Genomic DNA, 18,519 nt, shown 5'->3' with positions numbered 1-18,519 from the left:
AAAAAACAGAATATACCCTGTTGCTTTTAAAAGAAACTAATATCACCCAATTAGGTGCTAGGAAACTTTTTGATTAAGTCATTACAGCTTAATTTACAGTTGTATATGAAATTTTTAATAAGTTACTTAAACATTTAGCCATGCTTTTGGATAGGAATAAGAAATAATTAACAAGAAATTGACATCCATATCTTTACTGTACCAATACTAAAATCACATTGAATGTATAAGTTCGTTTAATCATGCCAAAAGTAATTTCACAATTATATTTATAAAAATGACATTAAATATAAAGATAGAAAAATTTAACCATAGTATTTTAACTCTATCAGATTCTTTTCTCTTGAGAGGAAAAAAATATTCAAAGAAACAAATTTAAAAATGTATTTGCTAAATAAAATATACATTAGTTAAAAAGTAAATTAAGTCAGAGGTGCCTAGTATGTAAACAGTTGTCATGAAAGATTATTTCAGCTCCAAATTCTTAGGAACAGGAAGATGACTAAAATAATAAATGAAGAACAGCTTAACTTGTGGGATACGGGACTAGAATTTTGTAGGGGAAATTTAAATAACAATTAACTCAGAAAGCAATACAACAATTGAGACCCACACATTTTCAATCTCAAAGATTAAAAATGTTGAACATTTATTTGGAAAATGAAACCAACTAGTTTTAGATAAGAGCACTCTCACATAGTTGAAATTAAATAATATATAATAAATCAAAAAGCAATTCTAGGGCAATACTAAGAGCACAGGATTTTTACAGATTACTTGATGTATAAAAAGCATAATAATTAAATTACCAGATCACATGAAATGGGAAGAAACTAAAATAAAAGTCTCCTAAAATGGAACGTTTTTTTCTTTTTTCTTTTGGTACTAAGGATTGAACCCAGAGGCACTTATCCACTGAGCCATATCCACAGTCCTTTTTTATATTTCATTTAGAAACAAGGTCTCACTGAGTTGCTTAGGACCTCACTAAGTTGCTGAGGCTGGCTTTGAACTGGGGATTATCTTGCCTCAGCCTCCAGAGCCTCCGATGCGCAATTGTGCCTGGAGGGATGCAAGTTTTTGAAAAAAATATTATACTTTGTTCACTACTGTATTCACAACACCTAGCTCAACATTTTACTCAGAAAATACCAAGTAATTTCTGCAAAAATAAAAATAATCAGGCACACTTGGAATGGGAGGCTTAGACAATACTAACCTATTCTCAGCTCTACAAATGGCAACATACGTTTTGAAAAATAATGACCCTGCAGAGGTTGCAGAAGGGAGACTCAAGGATTGCCTATTTTTTCCTCTCAAATAGCAGTAAGTTTAAATTCAACCATTTCTCGTACTTACTGATTCAGCATATTGCCCAGAGCAGTGATAATTTACACTATGCTTAAAAAAAAAGCTAATTTAAAAATTCAAATTGCTATTATCATGGTATTTTTCTTCTCCTCCGCAGTTAGATCTTTTATTCCTGAGTAACCTCAATGAGGTCTTGCCTGAACAAGACCTTGTCTCCCCTTGTTTATTTCTCTCTTATATACTTTTTCTCTGTAGCACTTAAAAATAAAAATTGGGGGGGGGGGTCCTACTTCATCCCTTTACAAGTATCTCTAATTTCTAGAAAAGTACATGGCACACAGTTGACACTTGATTACCATGTTTTTTGACTGAAGTAATAAATGAACTTCCTCAAGATCACAGAACTGATAAATGGTAGAAATAGAATTTGAACTATGACTCCAAAGTTTACAAATTTCACAGCTACTCTATAATGTCCATAATAACTCACAACTGTTTAATAAAAGAACAAATCTAGTCAAATGATTCTAATGCTCTTCTCTGACACAAATAATGAACCTCATATGATAATGAGGGAAATGCCCATCTTTCCATCACCAAAAATTAAGATTCCTTACAACACAGATTATTAAAACTCACTCTTTTAAATACAAGAAGTAGCTGAGCAGTTGGATAATTGAATATTTTGTATAAAAAAGGTTTTAATTCTAGAGATATTTCAAAAGTTAACAATCTTCTCTAGATTTCATTGCTGTTGGATACAAAAAAAATGGTTTTTTATTTTCAAAATATAGATTCTAGTAGAACCCACATTACTCTGGGACAGGAACCTCCAGAGCCCACAAAAATTCCCGGCTGCATTAGCAGATAGTACCCGGGATTGAACCCAGGGGTGTTTACCCACTGATTCACATCCCCATCCCTTTTTTTATTTTTTAAATTTTGAGACAGGGTCTCGACAAGTTGCTGAAAGTCTTGTTAAATTGCTAAGGCTCGCTTTGAACTTGCCATCCTCCTGCCTCAGCCTCCTAAGTAGCTAGGATGACAAATGTGCCCACAGCATGAAATCATCTCTTAAACAGCTTTTGCATCACTATGTAATTTATTCTTCAAAAATCCCTCAGAGTTATCTTTTCAAATATATATTAGATTAGGACACCAAACTGCCTAAGTGACTCTAGAGGTTTCCCAACACATTTAAAATACCAAATCTCTCTATGGCCCAGAAAGCTCTATATGACCTGGTCTCTGTGTACTTCCATTACTGCACCTGCTGCTGCCCGCAGGTCCTGGCTAGTCTCTCCTGTGGTTCCCAGGGTCTGCAATCCTGTTCCCTTGGCTCTAGGCCAACTAGCACCTTCCCATCTTAGGTTAGGGAGGCCCTTTCCGCAAGCCCTATCGCCTCACACTGTTTTTATTTTCTACTTGGCCATTAGTAACATCTGAAATTTCCTTTTTTTCTGTTAACTTTATTTCCTACCTTTAATCTATAAACCCAGTGAAAGCACTGTTCGCTGTTTTCACTCAAGTCAAAAATTGTTTTATGACTAAATGAATGCCCCTTGTTTTCCTTAAATTATGGTAAGTCTCAATACACCCCAATACAAAAGAGGCATCGCAGAAGGGCTGTCGCCACCCAGTCCCCAGTAAACTGATCCCTGTTTTCCCGGGAAAACGACGCCCCGCCGCTGCCCGGGTCAGGTGTGCTTCCACCTGGCTGCACGCGGTGCCAACAGGACTCATCTCTCCTCCCTTCCCACCCCGCCTACTCCGTCATTCACCTGCTCGCGCCTCTGCTTCCACCAGGGGGCGCGCCTCCGAAAACCCAGCCTCCGCCTCCGCAGCGGACCTCTTCAACGCAGCCAGCACAGTTTCCGGAGACAAGTCAACCAGCTTTTCCCACACAGACTCTGTGTAGAAGTCTACCGTGTGCGCATTGGAAATAGGCAGAGCGTCCCTTAGGAACCGCAGCAGTCCCTGTAACTTGGCATGCAGCGTGGGCAGGTCCTGGGTCGCCGGGAGAGGGCAAGCAGCAGCCATGACGCGCAACCTCCCGGGCTGTAGGTGGCGCAAACATGGCCGCGCGGCATCGACTCTTGACAAAAGTGGTGCAGACCTGATCAGCGGAGCTCCGAGTCGGCCTTTAGTTTGGCGATGGATTGCTTCTGTTTGGTGACGTCTTTCAAGAACGTCCGTCGTGGTGATCTGTCGACCGAATTGGTCCACTATGGCACCCGTCAGGCCGGCAGAGAGGTTGAGAACCGGTGGTTTGGGGACGCGTGTTGAGGGGGTTTCACCTGTCGGATGCAGGAATAAGAATGGAAAAAAGAGGACCTGGCGGCCTAACTACCCTCAAGCTTTTTCGGGCAGCGTTCGTGAGGGTGCGTAAGAAGACAGCCATTTAGAAGCCCTTAGGCCTGCGAAGTCCTGGGTTGCGCGAGCCGACTAAGCTTGAAAGAAGGTTTTGGGAACCGAAACCTGGGTCCTGCTGGGGACAGAGGAAGCCATTCCTAAAACCGCTGAAACCGTGCGCTTCCCAGAGCTCTGGATGGGCAGATGGGGGTAGAGTTGATCATTTAAATCGGGTTAAAATGTCTCCTAAGAAGTAATATCAGACTTGATGAGAACTCTTTTCTTCTGTGGTCCTAAGGGGAGAGCGCCTTCAGGTCCATTTGGGTGTGTTGCATTTACACATTTGAACCTGTGTTACGGTAAGAGATGAAGTGCAGGATGGGGCCAGAAATACAGTTCTCAAACTTTGCTGATTCCAGATATCGCAATAGCCATTCGCATCTCACGGTTCTTCTTAACTTTTTTTTTTTCCCTCTTTTTTTCTTGATGTTAGGTCCCTCAGATTCCATTTTGAATGCATAACTATAAAATAAGTTAAGTCTTCTGATAATTGTTAGTTGTGCAAGAAAGTCAAGCACTTTTTTTTTTGGTTGCAGTATTTTTACCTTAGAGAAACTTACTACACAACGTATTGTAGTAAGTTATGTAGTAAGTTTCTCTAAGGTAAAAAGATGTGTTTATTTGTACGTATTTGTTGAAGGGCCTGATTATGTTAGATGACCTAGAGGAATTTGGTTTTGATTTGTGAATACAGTTATAAATTCAAGTTTGCAACAGTCTGAACTGGTCAGTTTTTGAGATTTTTAGATGGTTGTATGACAAATGTCCGCCTAATCTTTTTGCAGATGACCAACTTGCTTTTCAGCTCCTCTGCTTAAGTTTGTTGCCAGACACATTTCTTTTAAAGAATAAAACAAAATAATTGTAACATTTGAATATAATAATGTATTAAGATTTCATTTTTAATTAACAGCTTTATCTTTTCATTCAATTTATGTTTTGTGATAATAATCATTACCTATATCCTTCAATGTAGGGCAAGGCTTTGCATTTCGGAGAAAACTGAAGATTCAACAACATTATAAGAAATTGCTGTGGAAGAAAAAGAAGTCTCAAATATCACAGGAGTCCCAATTCACAGATCAGTATCCAGATCATCTGAAACATCTTTATTTAGCTGAAGAAGAAAGACTCAGGAAGCAACTGAGAAAAGTTACCCAGCCTTTGTCAGAAGAACAAGTTGACCAGCCTTTGCCTGAAAAAGAGCATAGCATTGACCAGACTTTGTCTGAAGAGGAATGTAGTGTTCATCAGCCTCAACCAGAACAGTGTGGCAAAACGAAAAAGTATGTATTTTTTTCTGAAGTCTTTTACTTTAAGTGTAAGTAATATTTTCTGAAAGGTATTATAGGAAAATTTACATAGGAATTGTGATTTTTCTTATTTAACACATTTAGAAGTCATGGTGTAAGTAGGGATCATATGTTCTTGGAAGAATTCTTTTTAACTTTAAATAGCTGAATTAGACTAGTTTAGCATAAATGAAGAAGTGATGAAGTTAAAATATCTGAGCTTTGGCTTTCTGCCTTACGTACATGTAACTTACTTGGACCATAGTTAACTCCTATTACTAATATATTTAAATAATATTTGAGAATTATTGTAAGTGTGGTCAATAACAGCTTAGATTGTAGAGCCAAACTACTACTAGTCCTGTTACTAATCTGGATTTTCTTCAAAGGATAGGAAATGGTTGTAGCTAAAAAATGACATGGCTCCACAACACTTTGGTATTATAAGAGCTAACTATAAACTGTTTCTCCACATGTTTCAGGTAAAAACATAATAAAAACTTAAACTTTCAAAGAAGTCAGATGATACTTGGGTCCATAATTTGTTCTTTTAACACTGTGAATATTTGTGCTAAAACTAACACGCACTAGGACTCTAGGAAAAAAGTTTAGTTGGGGATAAAGGCATAGAGACTAAAACTTCTGTTTTTTTTCAGTAGACTTATCTGTCGTATTACTAAACAATGTAGTTGTGCAGTGAAAAAGTAAGCACTAGCACTATAGATTTGAGTTATTACCAGTGATAATTGAAGTGAGAAGAGTTAAATCAGGAAACAAGTTAAGATTTTTTTTTTTTTTTAAAAAAAAGCTTTTTATTTTGAGATTGAAAAAAACTGTCATTGAAGAAGATAAATAAACTTGTCAAAATTGAAGAATTGGGGAAATGGAAGGATAGCTAACTCAGCAGAGGAAAGTTGTGAGATGGATCAGAAGAGAAAAAGGTCACCTAAACTAAGAGAGTAGACTTTTCAAAAGTAGTGAATAGTCATTTAAAGAGACCAAAAAGGCACCTTGATGATCCTTGGATAGGAGGGCATCACTATCTTGGCCTGGGTAGTTTGATTGGAGTGGGGGACCAGAAGTGAGACATTGAAAAGGTAACGAGTAAATGGAAAGTAACAGTCATAGTCTGTGCTTTATTCTTTCTAGGAACTTGACTATGAAAGTTAGGGGAAAAGATTAGGAGCTAAGAGGACATATACTCTAATAATGGATAATGAATTTTTTTTATTTACATTAGCAAGGGAGTTGCAGAAAAATGTGATAAGTTGAGAGACAAAGGAAAGAAAGATTACTACTCAGTCAGGTATCCTAAGGAAATAAATGGTATCCCAGGTATTTAGAAGTGAAAATGCTGTAATATTGAACATTTTTAAATGGAAACTAGGTCCAAGGCATGGTGGTGGATGAAATAGAATTGAGACAAGGTGGTCAAAGAACTTTGAGATTAAAGTTTCTTCATACGAGCAACTTCTGTAATGTCTTTCAATGTAATGTATTTTTTTAGTCTGTCTTTAAATTTTTTTTTTTAACATTGTAGGATCTTTCAAAGCTTTTTATATTTCCCATGGTGAAATATTTCCAAGAATTTTCATTAACCACCCAGTAATTGATCCATAATCTTTTAAAAAAATTTTTCCATTAGATATGCATTACAGTAGAATGCATTTATGCACTTTGATATATCATTCATAGATGGAATATAATTTTTCATTTTCTGAGTGTACATGTTGTAGAATCATATTGGTCATGCAGTCATAAATATGTATAAACTAAGAATTTCTGTTTCATTCTATTATCCTTCCTATCTCCACATCCCCTCCCCTCTTTCCCTTCACTTCCCTCTAAGGTAACCTAATCTAAGGTAACTCTGTTCTTCTCTAGTGCCCCCCACCCCTTGTATTGAATTAGCATTCGCATATTAGAGAAATATTCAGCCTTTGGTTTTGGGAGACTGGCTAATTTCACTTAGCATGAAATTCTCCAACTCCATCCATTTACTGGCAAATGCAATAATTTCATTCTTTAAAGCTGAGTAATACTCCATTGAATATATATATACCATTCATCTATTGAAGGGCATCCAGGTTGGTTCCATAGTTTAGCTATTGTGAATTGAGCTGTTATGAACATTGACATGGATGCATCACTGTAGTATGCTGGTTTTAAGTCCTTTGGGTATACTGAGGAATGGGATAACTGGGTCAAATGGTGGTTCCATTCCAAGTTTTCTGAGGAATATTCATACTGCTTTCCATAGTGGTTGTCCCAATTTGCAGTCCCACCAGCAATGTGAGTTTACCTTTTCCTCCATATCCTCACCAACATTTATTGTTGCCTGTATTCTTGATGATTGTCTTTCTGACTGGAGTGAGTTGAAATCTTACAAATAACCCAATCAATAAATGGGCTAAGGAACTGAACAGACATTTTACAGAAGAAGTACAATTGATCAATAAGTATATGATTCATAATCATATAGTTGCAAGTTGCAAATATGTTTTTAATCTTATTAATTATTATTAATATGCAAATTGTTTTTTCCTATTCTCTCTATTCTCAATTAATATGCATTAGTGAGACTCAGGTATCAGAGTTAAGGAGTGAACGAGAAGTGGCAGTCTATTTTCTGTTCTTTATAAACTTGACTGAAAAGTGTGGGTGAAAAAATTGTATATAAATATGTATTTGACACAATTGCATCATAATTTTGGTTAAGTCATTTTTAAAACTTATGATTTATTTGTCTTATAAAGTTCTGTGACTATTCCAAAAAAGAATAAAAAGAAAACATCAAATCAAAAAGCACTAGAAGAATATGAACGGATACAAGCTAAACGTGCTGCCAAGAAACAAGTAAGTTCTACTTTTACAATATTTGGGTACATTTTTCCTTATTTATCTGGAATACAACTTGTGTTTCTTGGGGTGGTATTCTTGGGGTAGTATTTTCTCTGTAAATATATATAATTTTTTCTTTTTTCTTTCCTTTTTTTTGGGGGGGGGGTGTCATTGGGGTTGAACTCAGGGCACTCTACCACTGAGCTACAACCCCAGGCCTTTTTTGTTTTTAAGACAATGTCTCACTAAGTTGGTCTTGAACTTATGATTCTTATGCCTCTACCTCCCAACTGTAAATATTTCTTAAATGAATGAATGAGCAAAATCATAGAATTGCATCATGTTCACATTCATTGATTATTTATATTATCTTAAGAAATACTGCTCGGTCAAGAATAGAATTTTAAAACTATTGCTTGTGGGTTAATAATATGTGCACCTGGGATAATGGTTCAAGAACTGGCAAAGAGATTCTTATGCTTAATAAAATTTGAGAACCACTAAAATACAAAATATGGATGATCTTGCATTAAAACAAGTAAAAATCAAGAGGGGAGGTTTTAGAATAAAATATTAAGAATTGATTTTTGCCAACTAAAAAACCTACTATTTTATATATTATTTTGTTACCTATTTTTTAACTTAGCAGAAAGTTGCTACTCACTTATCATTCAGAAAATCAGAATTTTAATAGACTTTTCCGATGAGTACAACAATTATCTATAGCTTCAACAAAATTTTCCTGTTATAGAGGTTATGGTTAGTTCAATTGCTTTTTTGTTTTTGATTTAGAATAAATATATGTAGTTAAGAAAACTTAAGAGTTTAACAATGGCAGACTGGGATGAAGTAGAAATATCTCTCTGGAAATACTGGACCCTTATGCTTTTTTCTAAGTGTCCACAGTTTGCCATCTTTGGAAACAGTATATCAGGTGAAGCATAGTAAGGACCGTTATGTTGTTAAACATTTTGTATACTTTTACAATTTCCTTTATATAGAACGGGTTATATAAAAAGAGTTTTATATCATAAAAATTAGCCATTTCTTAGAGCTAGTAGATCTCAGATTTAAAGCCAACACCATTACACATGGGAAATTGTTAAGAACATTAAGTACAGACCCATAATTGATGGTAAAGATATTAAAATACATATATTTTGCTTAGAAAAACTCCATGGGGTAAACTAGGCTTCATATACCTAAATTTACAAATAATGAATCAAAACTCAAGTACTTATAAAAATAAATGAAATACCAAAAAAAATGTAATTTTAAGTAATATAATGTAGCATGATGGGAACTTACAGTATTGGATAAAAGATTCAGCTCTACCACTTACCAGAGATCTTGGACAATCCTGTCAGAAATCACTAGCTCAGCTCCTCACCTGTAATATGCACATAGAAAACTAGCATCAAAATTTTTATTTTTAATTTTTGGGAGGTGGTGTTCTGGGGATTAAACTTAGGAGTACCTTACCACTGGAGCCACTTCCTCAGGCCTTTTTTTAAATTTGTTATTGTCAAATAAGTCTCACTAAGTTGCTGTGATCTCCCTAAATTGGTGACACTGGTCTTGAACTTGCAATCCTCTTCCTCAGCCTCACTGGGATTACCAGTGTGTGCCACTGAACCCAGCTAGCATAAAAAGTTTTAAGATAATGGAATGTATTGTGATTTTACATAATTATGTGAAAGTATTTTGTTAATTATGAGTAAATATAAGTCCTGTATTTGTGTAATGTGTTATTTTTTGGCTGTGTGCATCACAGAGAAATTGGAAAATGGTACGCATATTACACTATTTAAGAACTTTTAACTTTTATATTTACTAAGAATATTGTAGTAAATTTTGAGTAGTGGCTTTTCAGAACCATTTAGAACTTTGAATTTTTTTTCTTTATATTCAGACTTGAATATTTATTTTAACATATCAAAATAACTCTAGTTCTTAATGGTCAAAATCATAATGTCTAGCAGAATGTTTTGCACGTATATCATAAGTAGTCAATAATTTTTTAAAAAATTAAACTACAAAGCAGATGACAAAAGGGATACCAGATATACGTTTTTGGAAATGAAGTTTTTAGTTTTATGTGGAAAATTACACTAGACAATCTTTAGTCTTCTCTAACTTCAGTGGATTTAATTAGTAGAGATATATATGTCTTCTCTCTTTGACCTAATTTCATTTGCATATAAATATGTAAAATGGTTCAGTAACTTTAATTAGTCCATGTTGTATCATGTATTTTTATAGTGTGAAGACAAATAATTATATACTGCTTCAATTTGGGGAAGCTATTTACATTTTACAGAATTTAAGAGAGAAACCTGAAGAGTGTTTGCATGCTGATAGCTATCTTAAGTCCACTTCTAAGTTATTTCTACTGCTTGTGATTAGTGAATTCACATATGTTAATAATTTCAGGAGTTTGAGAGGAGAAAAAAAGAGAGAGAAGAAGCTCAAAGACTCTACAAAAAGAAGAAAATGGAAGTGTTCAAAATATTGAACAAAAAGACTAGAAAGGGCCAACCAAACTTGAATTTACAAATGGAGTATCTTCTTCAAAAAATTCAAGAAAAAAGTTAAATCAGACATTTTTTTCCTAAGGAAAAATGATTAAGGGTTAAATTCTGCAAATATTTTTGTTCTTGTGAAAGAAAATTTTCTATATATGCTGTAGATTTTGTGGACTTATTTATTTTCCTCTGGAAGAAGGATGACCTGAAGAACTGAAAGAACCTTCTATTTGAGAAACATGATCAAGCGTGTACTGCTTTTGTATCATATGATGTTTGTGAAATAAAAGTTTTAAAAATAAGAGTGACAGCTTTCAATGAAGTATTTCAAGTACATGCACCTGTTTCAGTTTAGTAATCAGCTACAGTATATCGCTTTTAAATTCATTTTGATGAGAAGGAAGGCAGCGACTCCCTCAGAGTATTTAATATTATATTTATTTTAAATTATGTATGTTATAGGAGAATGTATTTTCCAGACACCCAAGAATAGGATACCTGAGTGCTAAAATAACCTATTGCCATCGTAACAAGGTAGGCTTGGTAAAGGAGTTTGGCTTAAGAATTGAGTCTGATTTTTATAAACATTCCCTTAAGTGGAAGCACATAGCTTATTAGTGTAAAACCTTTTAAATTATTGTGGAAACCCAGCAGTGTCACAGTAAGAATAAAGCTTTCTAGATCCTATGGGAGGTACACCATGATTGCATAATCACCATGTCACTCTGTTGGTGCACCCCCGACGAGGACAAGCCAAGAAAGGTAAAGGTCGACTGGCTGCCTGCACCCAGCCCAGCTTATATACTGCACAGGAGCCAATCAGGATAAAGGTCAGAGGGGTGTATTGAGTTCATGTGTACACCCATCCCATAGTCTGTAAGGGAAGGCACGAGCTGTCCACGAGGGCAGAAGAGTCCTGGACCTGTCCTGGAGGTGGTCTGCCTTTTCCTTCACCACCCACAGCACCGCGTCCTGGCTGATCGCCAGGCGCCATCCCAGACCGGGAAGTGGGCAGCAAGTCATGCCCTACAGTGTATTAGTAAGCTGAGAGAAAATACAACTGTTTCTTTGCCTGGTCATTGCAGCAAAATAATAAAAGTTTGACTATAGTCAGTGTAAGCAAAGAGATTGTACCATAACAGTTGTAAAGCATCATATGTTTTTTTAAATGATAGCATGTGCAGTCTGAAATTGTGTTAAGGTTTTAGGGAGCCTTTGTTGTCTAGTGATTTCTTCCTGCATTTGAAAGTACATTAGGGGTTGCTTAGGAAACACTAAATATATTTTCTATTGCATAGCAAAATAATGCTCAGAAATTTGCAACACAGTATATTGTACTTAAGTAGACTGGAAAGACTGCCAATATTTATCTATGTGGGTGAAGACAATACATAATGATGCTGACTAAAAGATGGCACTGATCTTTATAATAATTTCAAGCTTCTATTCCTCTAGATAGTTTAGTCATAAAACATGGAAGAAGATCTAGTTGTTTTGAGAAACGCTTGAAAATTTAACTTTTTTGTTGGGCAGCTACTATATGCAAGATTATATTTGGAGATACTCTTTAAAAAAAAGATTGCAAGGATCTTGCAGGGTAATCAATGTCAAGTAATCACATTTTAAGGCAAAAAGTAAACAGTGTTAGATACAAAACAAAAGATTCTAGTGAACTAGAAAATCACCCAGAGAGCTTCAATAAAACCATATCTGATGGCCCTCAAAGATTTAGATAATATAGATGGGCTCCTCAGGGGACTTGTATGTACCACACTTTATAAAGAAAGCATCAGGCCGGAACCTCTGGAAAGATGTTTCATCTTAAGAAAACATGAAAAATTTCATTGGTGAATTGGCAGTTGAGAGGAGCCATCAAGGTTGCAAAGATTAGAAGTAAAAATACATAAGAAAAATTTAGAAAGGGAAAGAAAGTATTGAGTGTACTGAACTAAAAAATGTTAGAAATCTATTATTGCTAATAGGATATAACACTTTGTATCTATTCTGAATGTTTCCTTTCTTAAGTGGACACGAGTAGTCCAGCATTCCTTCCAGTAACTGGTACTACAGGCATTTCCTGCAGTACTTGGTCTCTGTTCATACCACTATAAATTTCATAAACAAAAATTGGCTCTATCAATGAAGAGTAAGAGGAGGATGGATGCAGAGCAAGGGGGAAGTCTATGTTTTGGAGAATGTAACATCTAATCCTTAATGCTGCATGGATCCAGTAAAACTTGAGGGAGCAGCATAAAAACAAACAGAGAGGCTTTGGGGGTAGCCAGTCTGTGGTTTTAGGCTTTAGACTTTATACACAGACAGTTTTTATTTTGACATTTTGTTGGCACTTTTAGTAGACCATTGATTTGAATTTTTATAAATGTACAGTAAACTTTTAATTGTTGTAATTTTGGTAAAAGACTTGAAGCTCTTAAACTTGTGAGAATTTGATCTGAAAATGAGTGTAGCTTTGTCTATAGGAAATCAGTAGGGCTTACCCAGAGGGTGGCCTCCTGGATGGCCTCAGCAGATGTCAGCCAAGATGAGGTTTAGCAAGCTACCCTTGCTGTGCCATCATCAAGAAAGTCACTGGCAAGAGAAGGTAGCCTCAGACGCAGGCTGTTATGATTTGACCTTGAACTACATTAAATTTGCATGTTCAAGCAGCAGGGGCCTTATTAGATACTGGTAAGATTGGAAAGCCATCTCTTGCAGCAAGGATTTAATGATAGAATGTCTTAGGAAAGCTAGACATAATGACTATCAGTATTTGCTGCTTTTAAACTTCAAAAGAGATGCCTTGTGGGCAGTTCTAGAGAAGCTCAAGGTTCAGATTGATTATGCCAGTCATTGAATTGCAACTTTAAAGATTTTGCACATTCTAGAAAGCAAAGAATCAAGTCAAAGGTGACTCATGATTGGTTACTGAACCACTGCAAATTCTATATTTGGCAAGATAGTATCAGTGTCTCTAACACTGTTGTCTGAGAGAAGACAATGTGCCATGCTGTGTTCATGGTGATAAATTTAACTTCTTGCTGATAAATGTCTTCCAATTTAAGTGTGCAGTTGATTTGAATAGCATTCTATTGAACTAAAGCCACCACCAGCTACCTTCCTATAGGTCTGCGAGTTTCTATTAGAGAGTTTATTAGATTATTATATTTGATAATAATAATGACTGGGAGCATAATTTTGTACAGGGTAAATGCCCTTTAAATTTGATAAGTGTGAGGTTAGTGTGATTATCTTCAGTGTTTTATTACTCTTTGGGCCTTCTAAAAATTAAGGCCCACTCTAGACTTAATGTTGAGTTGATTTAGACTTTAAGGAGCTTATTGAGTCACATCTATTCTTAAGAAGTCACCTAGGCTGCAGATAATGAAGAAAGCTACCTAGACATTAAGAACATTTCTGGTTGTGAGGGGATGAAATCAACAGAAAGAACTTTAATTTTGCTGAATTCTTAACCTTATAACAGCAGGTGGATTTAATTCTGGTGTTTATTTGTTTTTTTCTTTGTCTTCAGACATTAACTGAAAAGGTAATTTAATATGTACCTCATTTTCTTCCTCTAGAAGTTGGATAAGGAGAAAAATGTATGCTAAAATGGAGAATATTGATGTTTACTGGCATTTTGCTGGGTTCTCTTTATGTATTTGTATATTCCATTGAGAACACCTATTTGAATCATACATAGAGCTGATATAGAGCCCTATGGAAGAAATGCGAACCTCACAGGGCTGGTGGCTAAGTTTTACAAACAGAATAACTAAAGTCTATTTTATTATATGTAATTTGGGGAGTTTTGACACATGTATGTACTCATGAAATCTTCACAACAATCACCATCACCTCCCAAATTTACCTCATGGCCCTTCCTAATCCTAGTGGCTCAACAAACTGAAACCAAGAGGCCCATGATCTGTTTTCTGTTATAATATAGTCTAAATTTTCAAAAATTTTATATAACAAAAACTACATACTCGGGGCTGGAGATGTGACTCAAGCAGTAGCGCGCTCGCCTGGCATGCGTGCGGCCGGGTTCGATCCTCAGCACCACATACAAAGATGTTGTGTCCGCCGAAATACTGAAAAATAAATATTTAAAAAAAACTACATACTCTCCTCTATTTTTGTCTAGCTTTTCTAATTAGCATAATTATTTGGAGGCTTATTTGTGTTATTCTATTATCAATGGTTTGTTCCTTTTATCACCACAGTTTGTTTATTCATTCACCTGTAGATGGCTGCATGGGTTATTCCTAGTGTTTGGATCTCAGAAATAAGGCTACCATGCAACAAATAAATGAAAAACTGTCCAACATCTATAGCAATTAGACAAATGCAAAGTAAGACTCACTGAGATTCCATCTCATTCCAGTCAGAAGGGCATATGAGTAACAATAAATACAAGAATACAAGTAAAAATAAATGTTGGTAGAGATGTAGGGGGAAAGATACACTCATACATTGCTGGTGGGCCTGCAAATTGGTACAACCATTCTAGAAAGTAGTATGGAGATTCCTCAGAAAACTTGGAATGGAACCACCATTTGAACCATTTAACCCCATCCTGCTCCTCAGTATATACATAAAGGACTAAAGTCAGCATACTACAGTGACATATCCACATCAATGTTTATAGCAGCTCAATTCACAATAGCTAAGTTATGGAACCAACCTAGGTCCACTTCAATAGATGAATAGATAAAGAAAATGTGGTATATGTACACAATGGAATATTACTCAGCCATGAAAAGAATGACTTTATGATATTTGCAGGTAAATGGATGAATCTAAAGACTACCATGCTAAGGGAAATAAGCCAATTCCCAAAAACCAAAGGCCGAATGTTCTCTCTGATATGCAGATACTAACATACAATAAGGGAGATGGGGAGAAGTTCACATTGGATTAGACAAAAGGAAATGAGGGGAAATAAGATGGGATTAGGAAAGAGAGTAGAATGAGGGGCTGGGGATGTGGCTCAAGCGGTAGCGTGCTCGCCTGGCACGCGTGCAGCCCGGGTTCGATCCTCAGCACCACATACAAAGATGTTGTGTCCGCCGAAAAGTAAAAAATAAATATTAAAAAATTCTCTCTCTCTCTCTGTCTCTCTCTCTCTCTCTCTCTCTCTCTCTCTCTTTCTAAAAAAAAAGAGAGTAGAATGATTTGAACATAACTTTCCTATGTTCACATATGAATACATGACGAGTTAATCTCCACATCATGTAAAACCACAAGAATGGGATCCTAATTAGGATGTTATACTCCATAAATATATGTCAAAATACATTCTATTGTCACATATATCTAAAAAGATCAAATTTTTAAAAAAAGCTCCCATGAATATTTGTGTCTAAGTTCTGTATGGGTGTATGCTTTGATTTCTCTTTGGTAAATACCTGGAAGGAGAATAGTTGATTCACATGGTAGAAGAAGATTCAACTTTTTAGGAAATATGACATCTTTAAAAAAAAAAAAAAAGGCGGGGGGTGGGGAGGGTCACTGGAAAAGTGTCTACTTGCCGAAACCAAGAAAGAAGCCTCTGAAATTAGATGAGAAATTTAACAGTGACACCTCTCCAAGGTAGTTGGCAGGTTGTATTATTCCAGTTTGCAGACAAGCCTTCCAATTCCTAGTGGAGGCACTTGCTCTATTTTCCACCTGATCCCAGTGTGTCCTTTGGAGCACCAATAGTACAATTGTAGAGGATATCAATAGATATCGATAACATGTGATCCTCCCAGTCTTGAAATTTTTGTCAATTTCAATTATATATCTCTGCTCCAAATAACTTATTGATACTTATTCTATAATGGAATTCGGAAATTAATAGTTTGTCAGAAGGCACTATATTAGAACAACCTAAATTACAGCAGTTCTGTTCTTCTACATATAGAAGATAGAAGATATGCACTCTCTATGCTCTCTCTATGCACTATTAGATCAGGTTACTTTCAATTTTGGATTAAACATTCTACTGACAGTAGTAGAATATTTGGAACTGATCTAAGGTTCAAATGAAATCTTATAAACCCTTACTGAAGTCATCCCAATATCCATTCAAATCTGAATAAAACCTATTATTCAGTCTATTAGAATACCTATTGCCACATTTCAATTTTTGCAATATTCTCATATAGCCAGTTAGGAAGTCCGTCATAAAAGGCTGCTTATATCGATCAAAAATTTAGAGTAAGCAATAGAATTTCTGGTATTTTCAACAATAGGTGTTCCATCTTCCATTTGCTGAATAATTAAGTATATTATAGTAGTAGATTTATGTACAGCTTTCTTTAGTAAACATATAATTAAAGGTGGTTGACATTTGTTTGCTATTTTTGCATGCAGATTAATAGCATACATGGATGATCATAAGGATTTAATTGACTTTCCTTCATATTATTTTCAATGTAAATAATTTAAACAAAATTATTTCTCTTTGAGCATCCATCCTCATATAATTTGTAGATGATTTACTCTTGTACCTGCTTGGTCTACATAGATCACAGGAAGAGTATACATTATCTCTTTTCAAGATTAGTTGAAAATGGGCCAAAGGAGTCTAGAGAAAAGGCATGATATTATAAAAAAACTGAGAAAGTTTTGTATGTCACAATCTGTCAGCACCTACTATTTTCTGTCCTGCACAGAACAAAGAATTTCAATTTAATAAAGCACTATACTAAAGGAGGATGAAACGATTTTAATGATTGACTGGTTATTGCAAGAAACAAATATCTATTTGTAATAGTTTAGACCTCTCCTGAACTTTCTAAGAATAATTTCTGAGCCTCTCCCATGGGATGTAAAAGTGAAAGAAGATTTCTCTTCTTTGACTTCTTTAACAACCTTCTGCTTTGTGTGTCGCTAATTATGTCAAAACTGCTCTTTTGTTTGAACAAAGGCAAGATGTTGCCTGGGGAGTACTAACTCACTAGAAGCTTCCTATTGCCTGTTTGATAATGAAGGCCTATTTGTCATGTTTGCAAGAATTGGCAGCTGCTGTAAAGTCATTGTTACTTCTAAGAACATGTAAAATTTCTTTATTAGCAACTTTTCCATTTATGAAATCCTTCTATCAACTTTTGCTTATCACTATGTGACATTGTTTAAATCTCACTCTTTCAGATGAAGATGAAATACAGGACTACAGCAATAACTCAGGAGTTCATTATGCCCAGGACAGATCTTAAACACATTCTTTTAGTTATTCCTGCTTTCATAAGTTTATAGATGGATTTTACTTTTAAAAATAATAATGACATCCCCTTTTGTTGTATTCACTGAAAATACAGCCATTAAAGCCGCTCCATTATGTGGTATTCAATCTTCCTAGGTAGCTGAAGCCTGGATTGTAACAAAAGAAAAAAGATTTAAAAAGAGTAGGTATACTCTTTTTAATAATTGTTCATGAATATGGAATGATATGAAGACCAAAAGGATTTATAACCTCTTCATATATTTTGACTACCAGTGAAAAAGATCAATGACTTCATGCAAGCTATTAAAAACACATGGTTTCTTGAGATAGAAGTTCACATGTAGACTGAAACCTGAGGGCAATGCCCTTGAAGCGTCACATGCTGAATGAGTAGCTTTACCATTAGTTTACATGTAATGCTTCTAAATTGACATATATAACGAACAAACCTAGAAAGGTAACTGTCTTGAATTAAGCTTGCTCTGGTGGATTCACAATGATAAGCTCAACCTCCTGAAAGACAAAATTGGCCAATACAAGGACTCATTTTCCATAGAGATTTCGGTGATTTGGATATGGGTTCCCTATACCATCACAATCCCTTTAATAGACCCAGGACAAATTACTTTATGATCGTTCATTTTTTGAAATAGAAAAACAGTTTTGGGGGGTTCCATAGTGTAATGGCAAGCACTTTGGACTTCAAAAAAATTATCATTAAATAAATAATGGTGGATAACAATCATAATCCAGGTAAATGTGTAATGGTAATATATGGTTTATTTCCCCTCAATATCCCTCTTGAGATTCACAAATGGACTTTTTACAACTTTCAAAATCTTCAAGCTATATATACACATTAATTATTGTTGGTAAAATGTTTGGCTGGTTAGATTCTCTTTCTTAATCCTAGTAGTTGTTAAAATGC

General features: G+C 35.4%; 2 protein-coding genes across 4 annotated transcripts in view; one reads left to right on the top strand and one right to left on the bottom strand.

Moving 5' to 3' along the window:
* The window catches only part of Mettl25 (methyltransferase like 25), a 108,864-nt gene extending 105,478 nt beyond the window's left edge, over positions 1–3,386 (bottom strand). For 2 of the 3 annotated variants that reach the window (XM_076853186.1, XM_076853187.1), the window contains exon 1: positions 3,093–3,386. In XM_076853186.1, coding sequence (XP_076709301.1) covers positions 3,093–3,351 — 259 coding nt within the window. In that variant the 5' untranslated portion in view covers positions 3,352–3,386. The remainder of the gene's footprint in view (positions 1–3,092) is intronic. The other variant, XM_076853188.1, reaches the window with a different exon arrangement.
* Positions 3,387–3,505: 119 nt separating this feature from the next.
* On the top strand, positions 3,506–10,685 carry Ccdc59 (coiled-coil domain containing 59). Its single transcript, XM_076853185.1, has 4 exons — positions 3,506–3,692; positions 4,700–5,009; positions 7,772–7,871; positions 10,290–10,685. The coding sequence occupies exons 1-4, from the start codon at positions 3,539–3,541 to the stop codon at positions 10,449–10,451; spliced, it is 726 nt and encodes a 241-aa protein (XP_076709300.1). The 5' UTR covers positions 3,506–3,538; the 3' UTR covers positions 10,452–10,685.
* The last annotated feature ends 7,834 nt before the right edge of the window (positions 10,686–18,519 follow it).

Source organism: Callospermophilus lateralis, chromosome 4 (genome assembly GCF_048772815.1).
Source record: "Callospermophilus lateralis isolate mCalLat2 chromosome 4, mCalLat2.hap1, whole genome shotgun sequence".
Classification (NCBI taxonomy): Eukaryota; Metazoa; Chordata; class Mammalia; order Rodentia; family Sciuridae; genus Callospermophilus; species Callospermophilus lateralis.
The sequence above is the reverse complement of the archived record's forward strand: the minus strand, read 5'-3'. Positions and strand labels throughout refer to the sequence as shown.

Excerpts from the sequence above, each read along its gene's own strand:
- Ccdc59 (XM_076853185.1), top strand. The coding sequence starts at position 3,539 with ATGGCACCCGTCAGGCCGGCAGAGAGGTTGAGAACCGGTGGTTTGGGG. Across the intron at positions 3,693-4,699 it reads TTCGGGCAGCGTTCGTGAGG|GGCAAGGCTTTGCATTTCGG; the intron begins GTGCGTAAGAAG and ends CCTTCAATGTAG. Across the intron at positions 5,010-7,771 it reads CAGTGTGGCAAAACGAAAAA|TTCTGTGACTATTCCAAAAA; the intron begins GTATGTATTTTT and ends TGTCTTATAAAG.